A 12,805-nucleotide genomic window follows, 5' to 3' on the forward strand; every position below is an offset into this window, starting at 1 on the left:
AAATCAGAAACTATTTCTTTTACACTGAGCCCAGTATCAGATGAAATGGAAATGTAAGGATTTCCTTAGCGTTAACCCACTGGAATTCTCCAGCTGAGAACTGAGGTCTGCAGGCTGTTTTAGGTTAAGACCTTGCTCCACTCCATGTTAGGTAATCAGATGTCATTTAGGCAAAATAAATGGGAAGTACTCAAGGAATCAGAAGAGGTGAAAGAGCAGAATCTGGTTTGGATAAAAGTTTAATTCTTCAGTTCCAAGAGGCATGGCCCTTCGAAGATGCTGAGCGAAGGCAGACAGGAGTGGCCGAGTAATGAAGATGGATGCAGCTTGTTATCAGCAAGCCGTTTACTAGGGCTTGACGTAACCTTAAACATTGCAGATAGCTCAATGGCACTTGCCACTAAAACCCTAATTAATGAATAGCAGGCCCTAAATTAACAATGTACATTTACAGATGAATTCTGGGCACTCATTAAATGATGTTCAAATACCAAGCAGAGACTGTTAGCTTATTCCTGCTGGAATGCTCCATCCACTGGGTGTTTGAGAGGTGCTTCCACCCAGGTTTTCCTGTCTCTGAGACCTAGATACCAGCGGCAGAGCAGAAAGGGACACCGTTCTCAGGAGGTAGGGAGCACAGGGATGCAAGCTGAGTGGTGACACCTGTACTGCCATTAATAGCGGATCAGAAACAATCTCATGTTTAGCTGGTACTGCCAATAAAAGTAAAAAAAAAAAAAAAAGTTTCAATTCTAATCAACTCTGCCAAAGACGGAATAAGATTTTTCAGAGAGCGGCCCCACAGTGCACTTTCGTGGGCGGGCTGGAATGTACTCTGGAGGCGGAGGGTTTAGACAATGTGTAGATTTGTTTGGCAAAAGCTTCATTAATAAACAATTAAGGGCTTGTGGTGAGAGAGCCGGGGTCTGGCTGCTGCAGGCCAGGGTCCTGCCTGCCCTTCCATTTAAGCGGAGGCCCAGCCTGAAAGCTGAGGCGCTGTGCCCAGAGCCAACAAGAAATGTTTTCTGCAGCAACAGTAGCCAAGCTCATTATCTTACCCTGGTCTGTTGGGGTGTTTCCTCTTGATTTCGAGGAATAAAATGGGGAGCTGAGGACTTGTAATGTAACGAGGATGTAGCCCTCATGTGGAAGGTGTATATATGACTATTAAATAATATTACCTTCAATTGGCACAGAAGTCAAGACAGAAGCCAAGTATGAGTAAGAAATTGGAAAGTAAATTAAGTGAAAAAGAAATATTTTTTAAACCTTTGTGGGAGGTGGCAATGAAAGAGTTTCTTGCAAAGCTCTGGTGAGGAGTAGAACAAACAAATTTGAAGGGAAGGGATGTTCAGGAAGCATCTTCCTTTGAGATTTTGGCTCCAGCTAAAATCCTGGGGCAGGGCCCTTCTGTTGTAAAGGGAAAGCCTCAGAGTTTTCTGAGTGGTCACTCTGCGGAAGCATCCATACTAAAGAAAGCACAGCTGCCTGCTCGCCGGGGGCACAGGGTAGAGGCTATGGAATAGCCTGGGCAAATGCCCCACACGGCAGTGCCAAGACCCATGTATGGTCAAAAGCAAAGGCATTCTCTTGTTTCTATGGATCATTCCCACATCAGGCTTTTCAAACTTATGTTTGTGTATGTTCAGGGACAGGGTATTCCTATGGTCCCATAGAGACAGTAAAAAGCAAACCAGCTTGCCAAAGGAGAAGAAAAAATAACTCTTAATTTTTAAAATGCCAAAGGGACTTGTGTTGGGGCAGGGGCCGGGGGATGGGGGGAGGGGGTTGTACCCTTCCTGTCTGCCAGCTAAATGTTCCTGAGTAATTAATGGGTAGGCATTGAACTGAGTGGGGGGAAAACAGGTGTTTCCTTTTCCCAAGGGCATTTCTCATTTATTATATATCTAGTCAAAAGTTTCTTTTTGAGCAGACTTTGTCACATACAGCTAAACAGAGGCTGTGTGAAAAAGCACCCTGAGCAATCATTTTAAGAGCTGCCCTCATTCCACATTGTGTGACTGAATACAAATCCTTTATTCTCTCTGGTTTGATGATGAGATGGAGATTTAACCTCTGCTTGCCATCATTATCAGTTCACTGAGTTTCTGAGTAGAAACCACAAAGCTCCTGAAAATGTAAGTTACTGGATGTTTGCCCTTGCCCCATTCCCCCCCATGCCCAGAGCAATCCAAATACAGAGCTTACTGGGAGGGGAGAAGATCAATAGGAAACAGTTTCTTATTACAACATTCCACTGGATTTCTCAGAACTCCGTCCATCGGATCTCTAGTCCCAGTGGTCACACAATTAGAAAAAAAAAAGGAGACTTCAGACAATAAAAAAGAATGAGCAAAAGACAGACACAAATCACAGCATCTTTTTCTGTCTCCATTATAAGCTGCATAACCCAGCTCATCATAGTATATGTGTGTGTGTGTGCACGCGCGAGTGTGCCTCATTTCCTCAGGTTTCAAAAGCCTGATGGTTCAATCAGAAATGTATGTCACGATAAAGCAACAAAAGAACTGTGCTTTACATAACCCTCACTGGCAAAATCTCCAGATTCCCTAGCCCATTTTGATTCAAGGAGTCACTGGGGAGTCTCATATGTGTCCCAAATCACTACAAGCATCCTCCACTACCACCTATGGCATTTTCTCAAATTTCTCTGCTATTCCTGACTTCCAGAATGACTCTCCAGGTGTTAAAATTGACATTAATCTTCTAGCTAGGTATTTCCACCCTTGACATAGTCTCTTTTAAGATTCTGACCTTGGCCTGGAGAAGCTTTCTCATACCTACATAAAAGGAACCCATTCTTTCTCAGTCTAACATATTATCTAGGAAGTTAAAGGCTAGTCATTTATTCTTGGGAGGGTCTTCTCCTTGGGGAACAAGTCATTCACCCCAATCTGACAGCTATTAATTCCCTCCTCTGTCCAAAGGGAGTTTCACCAGTTCATTAAACCAGTGTAGAGAATAATGTCTAGGTACACCACGTTGGTTGCTTATACAGTATAGATTCTCACTCTGAGTCCTGAGCCTCAAATGTACATGATTGAGTGAAATAAATTTACCAAAACTGTGGCTACTATATACAGGAGAATGTATGGATGCAGATATTAGCCTTATCCTGTAACATTGCTTTCATAGGACTGCTTCTTGTATTAAGGTAATTCTATCTGTTGTAACAAAAGAACTCAAAAATGAGGCAATAGATCAAACAAAAGAGTTTATTTCTCACTCACAACGGAAATTGAATGGGTGATTTTTCAGGTAATTATCCAGGGTCCCAGACTCATTTTATCTTTAGCTCTGCTATCTTTAACATATGACCTCCAAATTCACCATGCTCTTTTGCATTAAACTGAGAGAAAGGGAAAGAGAAGAATACTATTTCTTAATGCCTTTAACTCAGCTTCAACACTGCATAAAATCCACTGGTGAAAGTCAATTGCATGATCCCTCTTAGATATAAGGGGTGGTGAGTGAAAATACAGTCCATGGCCAGGAAATCATTTCTAAAGGACACCTCTACACCCTGGAAAAGGAAGTACAAATGTTGAGGAGAGTAAGGCATCTCTGCCAGAGAACTATACAGGAATATATATCTTAACAAAAGGAAAATAACACAATGACAATCATACAGTTGAAATTGTGTATTCAATTTCACCTTGTCCTGATTTTGAACTCTTTATGTTCTAGGTGTATTATCCCATTTAGTTCTTGCCATAAATCTAAAATAAGTCTGGTTAGGTATTATTAGTCCACTTTACAAAAAAGAGAAAGTATGGAAACTTAAGAAATTTGTTAAAGAATAAGCATGATTTAGAGATGATGATGTCAATGGGAATGTCAGAGTAAGAACTTCCAAAAATCTGCCTCTTCATAAAGCAAAAAGAACACTGACAAAATTGCCAAAATTAAATTGTTACAAACTCTGGAAATTAGCCAAAGGTTTGAAATGAGGTGTGTTTACTCAAGAAAAACAGCTGAATATCCATAAGAAAATCAAACTTTATGGTTTGCCCTCTTCCTATTCCCCTCTTCTCAATGCTGATGTAACCTTGAACACCAACAGCCCCACAATGACAATAAAAATCACTGGTCTAGCAGTCACTAGAGAGCTCCCAGAGAACTCTCATTATTTGACCAGTCTGTCCGTTCCCTGGAAATTTCACTTGAAGTACTATCTTCATTTAATCTGACTCAAAGCTAACTAAGTGTGAACAGCCTTTTCCCTGAAAATGTTTATCAAAACAACAGGCAACTGGGACTTCCCTGGTGGTCCAGTGGTTAGGACTCCATGCTTTCACTGCAGGGGGCACTTAGTTGGGGACCAAGATCCTACATATCACGTGACAGCTAAAAAAAGAAAATCACCAGCAGTTGTATAACCTTACAGTTGGCTGAGAAAGAGATAACATTTGGGGCAAACAAGAAGCTAACCAAAAAACTTAAAAGAAAACTCTTGGGGTAATATTTATTGAGACTTTAAAAACCTTTGACATATTTCTGAAAATTTAGAAATCCATGTGCATGTATAAGGCTGCACACATCTCTAGGTAAGATCTGACAAGAGTCTACATTCCCATTTCTGGCTAACCCCAAGGCTCTGTGGAAGCAAAAAGTGAAGGCTTAGCAGAGTTGTAAACTACCAATCTCTGAGTCAAAGATGTACCTCAGTACACAAAGCCCTTAGGCAAAGGCTGAGAGACATACTGGTTCCAAGCATTTAGGAAAATATCTTCCATTTATTAGCTTACCACCAAGCTAACTTTGCAGTGATGTTAATGGCAAAACATGACAAAGAAAACTGATATTACGTAATTAGTTCAAGAGGGTCCCTAAACAAACAAACAATAAATTCTGGGTTTGATTTCCAGAGTTGTCATATTGTATTACTTTAAATATCTGTTTTTCAAAGAAAAATTTGTGAAACATGCAAAGAAGCATAGAAGTATGGTCCTTGCATAGGAAAAAAAAATCAATCAGGAGAAACTGTCCATTACAAAGTCCAGATCTTAGATGTACTAGTCGGAGGCTTCAAATCAGATATTTAAATATATTCAAAATCTTTAGGGCACCACATCCTAAAGAATTAATGAGAGTAGAGAATAATGTCTCACTAAATAGAAAATATTAATAGGTTTACATTTAAAAAAAACTCAAACAGATACTCTAGCATTAAAAGGCGCAATAATAGAAACAAAAAGTCATTTTTGTGGGTCTCAGTATCAGATTTGAGATGGCAGAAGAAAGAATCAAAGGATTTTGCATATCCGGTCTAGAGAAAAAATAAATGAAAAAGAATAAAGGAAAATGGACAATCTCAGATACTTATGGCACATCAAAAGGGTGTCAACATGTTTGTAAGAGTCCCAGTAGCAGAGTGAAAAATGACAGAAAAAATATTTGAGGAAATAATGATCAGAAACTCCCTAAATATGATTTAGAAAACATTCATTTCCACATCCAAGAAGTTCAATGAACTGTAAATAGGATAAAATCACAGAAGTCTATACCTAGACACATTGTAGCAAAATTATTGAAAGGTAAAGAGAAGATCTTGAAAACATCAAGAGGATGTGATTCATCATGTAGAAGAAATCATGAAGATTAATATCCAGTTTTTGTCAGAAACCATGGAGATCAGAAGGCAGTGGAATAACATATTCAAAGTACTGAAAGAAAAAGAAAGAGACTTATCAAGCAAGAATTCTGTATCTAGCAAAACTATCTTTCAAAACTGAGGGAAAATTAAAGTATTCCCAGATAAACAAACCTGAGAGAGTTTGTCACTAGCTGAACTGCTCTATAAGAAATACTTAAGGGAGTCTGACATGATGAAATAAAATGATACTAGACAATAAATCAAATACACATTTAAAAAAAAACAGAAAACACTGGTAAAGGTAAATACATAGATAAATATAAAAAACAGTATAACTATTTTCTGTTTGTAATTCTTTTCTTCTCCTTTAAGAGTAAAAGACAACTGCATTAAGCAATAATTATAACTCTGTTGATAAGCAAATAATGCACAAAGATGTCATTTTTATGACAAAAATGTGGCATAGGAGAAGAGAGGGAATGCAGCTAGGAACAGAGTGTTTGTATAATATTGAAATTGTCTGTATTTATGCAAAGTCAATTGTGATAAATTATAATGTTCATTGTAATCAGCATGTTAACTATTAAGGAATTAACTCAAAAAATATCATTAAAAAAAAAAAAAACAGCAAAGGGATTCAAATGACATGGTAGAAAATATCTATGTAGTATCAGTTCAGTTAAGTCGCTCAGTCGTGTCTGACTCTGTGACCCCATGGACTGTAGCACACCAGGCCTTCCTGTCCATCACCAACTCCAGGAGTTTACTCAAACTCATGTCCATTGAGTCGGTGATGCCATCCAACCATCTCATCCTCTGTTGTCACCTTCTCCTCCCTCCTTTAATCTTTTCCAGCATCAGGGTCTTTTCCAATAAGTTGGTTCTTCACATCAGGTGGCCAAAGTATTGGAATTTCACCTTCAGCATCAGTCCTTTCAATGAACATGCAGGACTTATTTCTTTTAGGATGGACTGGTTGAATCTCCTTCAGTCCAAGAGACTCTCAAGAGTCTTCTCCAACACCACAGTTGAAAAGCATCAATTCTTTGGTGCTCAGCTTTCTTTCTAGTCCAACTCTCACATCCATACATAACTACTGGAAAAACTATAGCTTTGACTAGACCAACATTTGTTGGCAAAGTAATGTCTCTGCCATTTAATATGTTGTCTAGGTTGGTCATAACTTTCCTTCCAAGGAGTAAGCGTCTTTTGATTTCATGGCTGCAGTCACCATCTGCAGTGATTTTGGAGCCCGAAAAAATAAAGTCTCTCGCTGTTTCCATTGTTTCCCCATCTATTTGTCATGAACTGATGGGACCAGATGCCATGATCTTAGTTTTCTGAAAGTTGAGCTTTAAGCCAGCTTTTTCACTCTCCTCTTTCACTTGCATCAGGAGACTCTTTAGTTCTTCTTCACTTTTTGCCATAAGTATGATGTCATCTGTGTATCTGAGGTTATTGATATTTCTCCTAGCAATCTTGATTCCAGCTTGTGCTTCATCCAGCCTGGCATTTCGCATGATGTACTCCGCATAGAAGTTAAATAAGCAGGGTGACAATATACAGCCTTGTTATACTCCTTTCCTAATTAGGAACCAGTCTGTTGTTGCATGTCCAATTCTAACTGTGGCTTCTTGATCTGCATACAGATTTCTCAGGAGGCAGATCAGGTATTCCCGTCTCTTGAAGAATTTTCCACAGTTTATGGTGATCCGCACAAAGGCTTTGGTGTAGTCAATAAAGCAGAAGTAGATGTTTTTCTGGAACTCTCTTGCTTTTTTGATGATCCAGCAGACTTGGCAGTTTGATCTCTGGTTCCTCTGCCTTTTCTAAATTCAACTTGAACATCTGGAAGTTCACGGTTCATGTACTATTGAAGCCTGGCTTGGAGAATTTTGAGCATTGCTTTGCTAGCATGTGAGATGAGTATAATTTTGCAGTAGTCTGAGCATTCTTTGGAATTGGAATGAAAACTGACTTTTCCAATCCTGTGGCCACTACTGAGTTTTCCAAATTTGCTGGCACATTGAATGCAGCACTTTCACAGCATCATCTTTTAGGATTTGAAATAGCTCAACTGGAATTCCATCACCTCCACTAGCTTTGTTCGTAGTGATGCTTTCTAAGGCCCACTTGACTTTGCATATTCCAGGATGTCTGGCTCTAGGTGAGTGATCACACCATTGTGATTATCTGGGACATGAAGATATTTTTGTATAGTTCTTTTGTATATTCTTGCCACCTCTTCTTAATATTTTCTGCTTCTGTTAGGTCCATACATTTCTGTCCTTTATTGAGCCTATCTTTGCATGAAATGTTCCCTTGGTATCTCTGATTTTCTTGAAGAGATCTCTAGTCTTTCCCATTCTATTGTTTTCCTCTATTTCTTTGCATTGATCACTGAGGAAGGCTTTTTTCTCTCTCCTTGCTATTCTTTGGAACTCTGCATTCAGATGCTTATATCTTTCCTTTTCTCCTTTGCCTTTCACTTCTCTTCTTTTCACAGCTATTTGTAAGGCCTCCTCTGACAACCATTTTGTCTTTTTGCATTTCTTTATCTTAGGGATGGTCTTGATCACTGCCTCCTGTACAATGTTTGTGTAGTATAAAATTCGCTATTAGAAAAAAGTAGAAACAAAAAGACATTGGCCATTCAGAAAACAAATGGAAAAATAATGGACATCAATCCTACCTTATCAGTAATTACATTAAGTGTAAATGGATTAAACACTTCAATAAAAAAACAAAGGTTGGTAGGATGGATTTTTAAATAGCATAATTTAACTCTGTGTTGTCTACAGGTAACACAGTTTAAAGTCAAAGATGAAAATAGATTGAAAGTAAAAATGCAGGAAAAGATATACAAACAGCAGCTAGAAGAGAGCTTAAATGGCTGTACTAATATCAGAAATAATAAGACTTTAAAATATAACGTGTTACTACAGACAATACAGAACGCTATATAATGATAAAAATGTCAGTCTATCAAGATGACATCATCGTAGACATATATAAACCTAACAACAAAAACAAATAAAATCCATAAAGCAAAAGCATATTTTATTTCTTTTATGGCTGAATAATATTCATTGCATGAAAATAATTCATTGTGTTTATTATATAATAGATAAATCTTGAAAACACTATGTTCAGTCAAAGCAGCTGGACATAAAAGGCCACATATTATATGATTTCACTTGTATGACATGTCCAGAATAGGCAAATCCAAAGAGACAGAAAACTGATTTATGATTACAAGAGTTATAGAGAGGGAGGATGGGGAAGTGATTGCTCCAGGGTACAGGGTTTCCTTTGGGGGTGATAAAAATGTCTGGAATTAGACAGTGATGTTAGGTGCACAGCCTTGTGAATACAGTAAAAACCACTGAATTATATACTTTAAAGTGGTAACTTCTGAGGTATGTGGATTATATCTCAATTTTAAAACTGTAATAAAATTTAACTTATCCATATTTCTCTCTCTATCTCTTTCTCTGTCTCACACACACACACACGCACACAATAACAACAACCACAATAACATGGGTTACAGGTGAATGAAGATTTGATTACAAATATGTCTGACACTGAAACTTTGCTTGTTTTGTCATTGTGTGGCTCCCCTTAACATAGAATAAATAAAAAAGAAAAACACTAAAATAGTTCAAAGACTTTTGCCTTTTATTAGCTATTATCCTAGGAAATCTTTATTTTACTTTATTATTTATATAAATTTTTTATTGTTGCATAACAAATTACCAAGACTTAAAACACAAACTTATTATCTTGTGATTCTCAGAGCTCAGGTGTCTAGGTACTGGTGAACTGAGCCTTCTGCTTAGTGTATCACCAGTTTAAGATTAAGAAGTCAGCCAGGGCTGAAGAACTCATCTGGGCACCGGTGTCCTCTTTCAAGTTACCTGGCTGTTGGAAGAATTCAGTTCCTTGAGATAGTAGGACTGAGACCTTCAGTTTGCAGACTTCCACCCCTCCCTACCAAATGGCCCTCTGCATAACTGGGAGTTTGCTTCTTCACATGAATAGGAGACCATCTCAGCTGTTTTTTTCTGATCCTGAATTCTAGACTCTCTTTTAAATTGTTTATCTAATTAAGTCAGAAAAGCTATGACATACCTAGACAGGTATTAAAAAGCAGAGACATCACTTTGCTGACAAAGGTCCACATAGTCAAAGCCATGGTTTTTCCAGTAGTCATGTTATAGATGGAAGAGTTGGACCATAAAGAAGGGTGAGTGCCAAAGAACTGATGCTTTTGAATTGTGGTGCTGGACAAGACTCTTGAGAGACCTTTGGACAGCTCAGAGATCAAAGCAGTCAATCCTAAAGGAAATCAACCCTGAATATTTATTGGAAAGACTGATGCTGAGGCTGAAGCTCTAATACTTAGGACACCTGATGCAAAGAGCCAATTCACTGGCAAAAAACCCTGATGCTAGAAAAGATTGAGGGCAGGAGGAGAAGGAGATGACAGAGGACAAGATGGTTGGAGGGCATCACTGACTCAATGGACATGAATTTGAGCAACTCCAGGAGATAGTGAAGGACAGGGAAGCCTGGTGTGCTGCAGCCCATGGGATTGCAAAGTCAAACAAGACTTAGCAACTGAACAACAATAATCTTCCTTTCATTAGTTTAAAGTCAACTGATTGGGGACCTTAATCACATCTGTAAAATCCATTCACCTTTATAGTATCATGTAACCTAATCAAGGGAGTAAGGATCTGATCAGATTCACAGGTCTAGACCATATTCAAGGGGAGAGGAATATTTAGGACATGGGTCATTGGATTATCTCAGAATTCTGCCTACCACAAGTAGGTTGTTGACTATATGACTACCAAGAGTGGATCTTGCTAAGTTATGAATATATATGAGCATGGTCACTATTGGACAATATTTAGGGAGATTTGGTCAGCCACACTCCAACAGAGCCAGACTCACCTTAAGCAGGAGACCTAACAGTAGCTTCCAAACCTGGTTGCCTATCAGAATAATCTGATAAAACCTACATTCCACCTCCTAGAAATTCTGACTCAGTATAAAAGGTGTAGCTGTCTCTGTGTCATCCCCTACATGCAGAACACATATGCTACGTTTTCGAGTAGCTCTAGATGAGTAACAAGGTTAAGAACTATTATGCTTACATTCTGCAAGCAACAATTAATTAAGAATAAAAATAGTACTATGAGTCAACTATATGCTGGCTTGCAAAATAATATAATTTACATATACAAATAGCTACTTACAATATTTAATCACTGATTCCGCCTCACTTTTTATTCATAGGAGGTAACACTGTAGCATAGGAAAGGAAATCTAAGGTTTAAATGGCAGATATATATGAATTTAAATCTCTACTCCAATTATAACCCATTTTTAATCTCAATAAAGGACTAAAGGTCTCAGTCTCTGGTTCCACAACCATGAAGTGAGACTATCAATACCTATTCCTCTGCCTCTTAGGTGGATGCTGAAAACGAAAGAAATTGCTAAACTCTTCTAAACACACATTACTAGAGACAATCTGAGTCTTTGTCTTGCAGTGTCCTTGACTTTTGAACTACAACAATTCCCTGGGTGTGTTCTAGGAGCATCTTGGGAGAACTGGTCCTCCTTCCACTCCTTTCTCCTTTTGGGAAAAGGGAGAAGAGCCTCCCAAAAGAGGACTTCTAGGAAGCCTGCCGCCTTTTGCTAAGGCTGCTTTCCATTCCCACTGTTCATTCTCCCTTTTATGGGACGTGTTTGACAGGGAAAGAACCATCTGTGAATGTTAAAAGTTGTCTGTAGGTGGGTGAAGGGATATTCTCTAGAAAATTTTAATATCTTATAATACACTTCCTTCACATTGATTACACATGAATTGGGCATGCATGGCCAATTATAGGACAAAATATCACTCCCGCGCCTGCCACATCCACCTGGCTCCCTCAGAGCCAGCCCACTGCCACTGGCTTACCCAGTGTCTGGCATTCAATGCTTCACTCCTTCTGGTGGGAAAGGTTAAGAAAAGCAGAATTTTTGGTTTGACATGAAATGGAAATATAAAATACTGTAGAAAAGTAGGAGCATTAACGTTTGAGCATTTATTTTCCTCAAACTTGCAAATAGTAATACTTGCTTTATCTAACTTGAAGGATTGTTCAGAGGATGAAGAGATATAATGGTTGTCAACTGAAGTTGTCAACTGAAGTTTGTGCTTTGTTAGGCACTAAATAATCATATGGTTTCAGAGCAAGATCTCAAAGTGGGTCAAGTAAAATTAGGAAGGAGTAATTTTCCTTCCCTCAAACCTCTTCCCATGTGTTAAATTTTAGTGATCCTTGTTTGTGAGTATCTAAATCACTCTATTGGACTATAAGCTCTTTCAGAGCAGGGACTGTCTTGTTTGTTCAAAATGTTGGCTTTTACTATGAGTGAGAATAAGGTACAGGCAGGTAGATGCTTATTTGACTGTGCCAGGCACCCCTGCTGCATTTTTATAATAACAAGATTTATTCCGAATGAAGTTTTCCCAGGTGGCGTTAGTGGTAAAGAACCCACCTGCCAATGCAGGAAACCTAAGATACGTGGGTTTGATCTCTGAGTGGGGAAGATCCCCTGGAGGAGGACATGGCAACCCACTTCAGTATTCTTGCTTGGACAATCCCATGGACAGAGAAGCCTGGCGGGCTATGGTCCGTGGGGTCGCAGAGTCGGACACGACTGAAGCAACTTAGCACAGCCCAGCACACACACAGGCAGCCCAAAGAGGGTGAGGAATTTTGTCTTTTTGGTCTACTATATCCCCAGCACTTTAGAGCCATGCTTGGTACAGAGTAAGCACTCAATAAATATTTATTGAGTAAATGAATGAAAAAATATTTGATGGCTTGAGTTAAAATCAGTAAATTTAATTTGACAGAGTGAAATGGCAGTTCTTTTAATCTCTAAGATGGGCTTCCCTGTAGCTCAGCTGGTAAAGAATCCATCTGCAATGCAAGAGACCCTGGTTCCATTCCTGGGTCGGGAAGATCCACTGGAGAAGGAATAGGCTACCCACTCCAGTATTCTTGGGCTTCCCTGGTGGCTCAGCTGGTAAAGAATCCACCTGCAATGCAGGAGACCTGGCTTCGATCCCTAGGTTGGGAAGGCTACCCACCCCAGTATTCTGGCCTGGAGAATTCCATG

At 39.0% G+C, this 12,805-nt stretch overlaps 1 protein-coding gene across 5 annotated transcripts in view; it reads right to left on the bottom strand.

The window, feature by feature from the left end:
- LOC132344881 (craniofacial development protein 2-like) overlaps positions 1 to 12,805 on the bottom strand; it is a 124,756-nt gene that overhangs the window by 18,702 nt on the left and 93,249 nt on the right. For 4 of the 5 annotated variants that reach the window (XR_009493924.1, XR_009493932.1, XR_009493934.1 and 1 more), the window contains one exon: positions 3,223 to 8,232. The exons of the other annotated variant lie outside the window; for it this stretch is intronic. Coding sequence is in view for 1 of the 4 variants with exons in the window: in XM_059885099.1 (XP_059741082.1) it covers positions 7,885 to 8,232 (348 nt within the window). In the remaining 3 variants the exon portion in view is untranslated. Of the gene's footprint in view, positions 1 to 3,222; positions 8,233 to 12,805 lie in introns of those variants that run through there. 5 annotated transcript variants of the gene reach the window in all.

The sequence above is a fragment of the Bos taurus genome, chromosome 3 (genome assembly GCF_002263795.3).
Source record: "Bos taurus isolate L1 Dominette 01449 registration number 42190680 breed Hereford chromosome 3, ARS-UCD2.0, whole genome shotgun sequence".
Lineage (NCBI taxonomy): Eukaryota > Metazoa > Chordata > Mammalia > Artiodactyla > Bovidae > Bos > Bos taurus.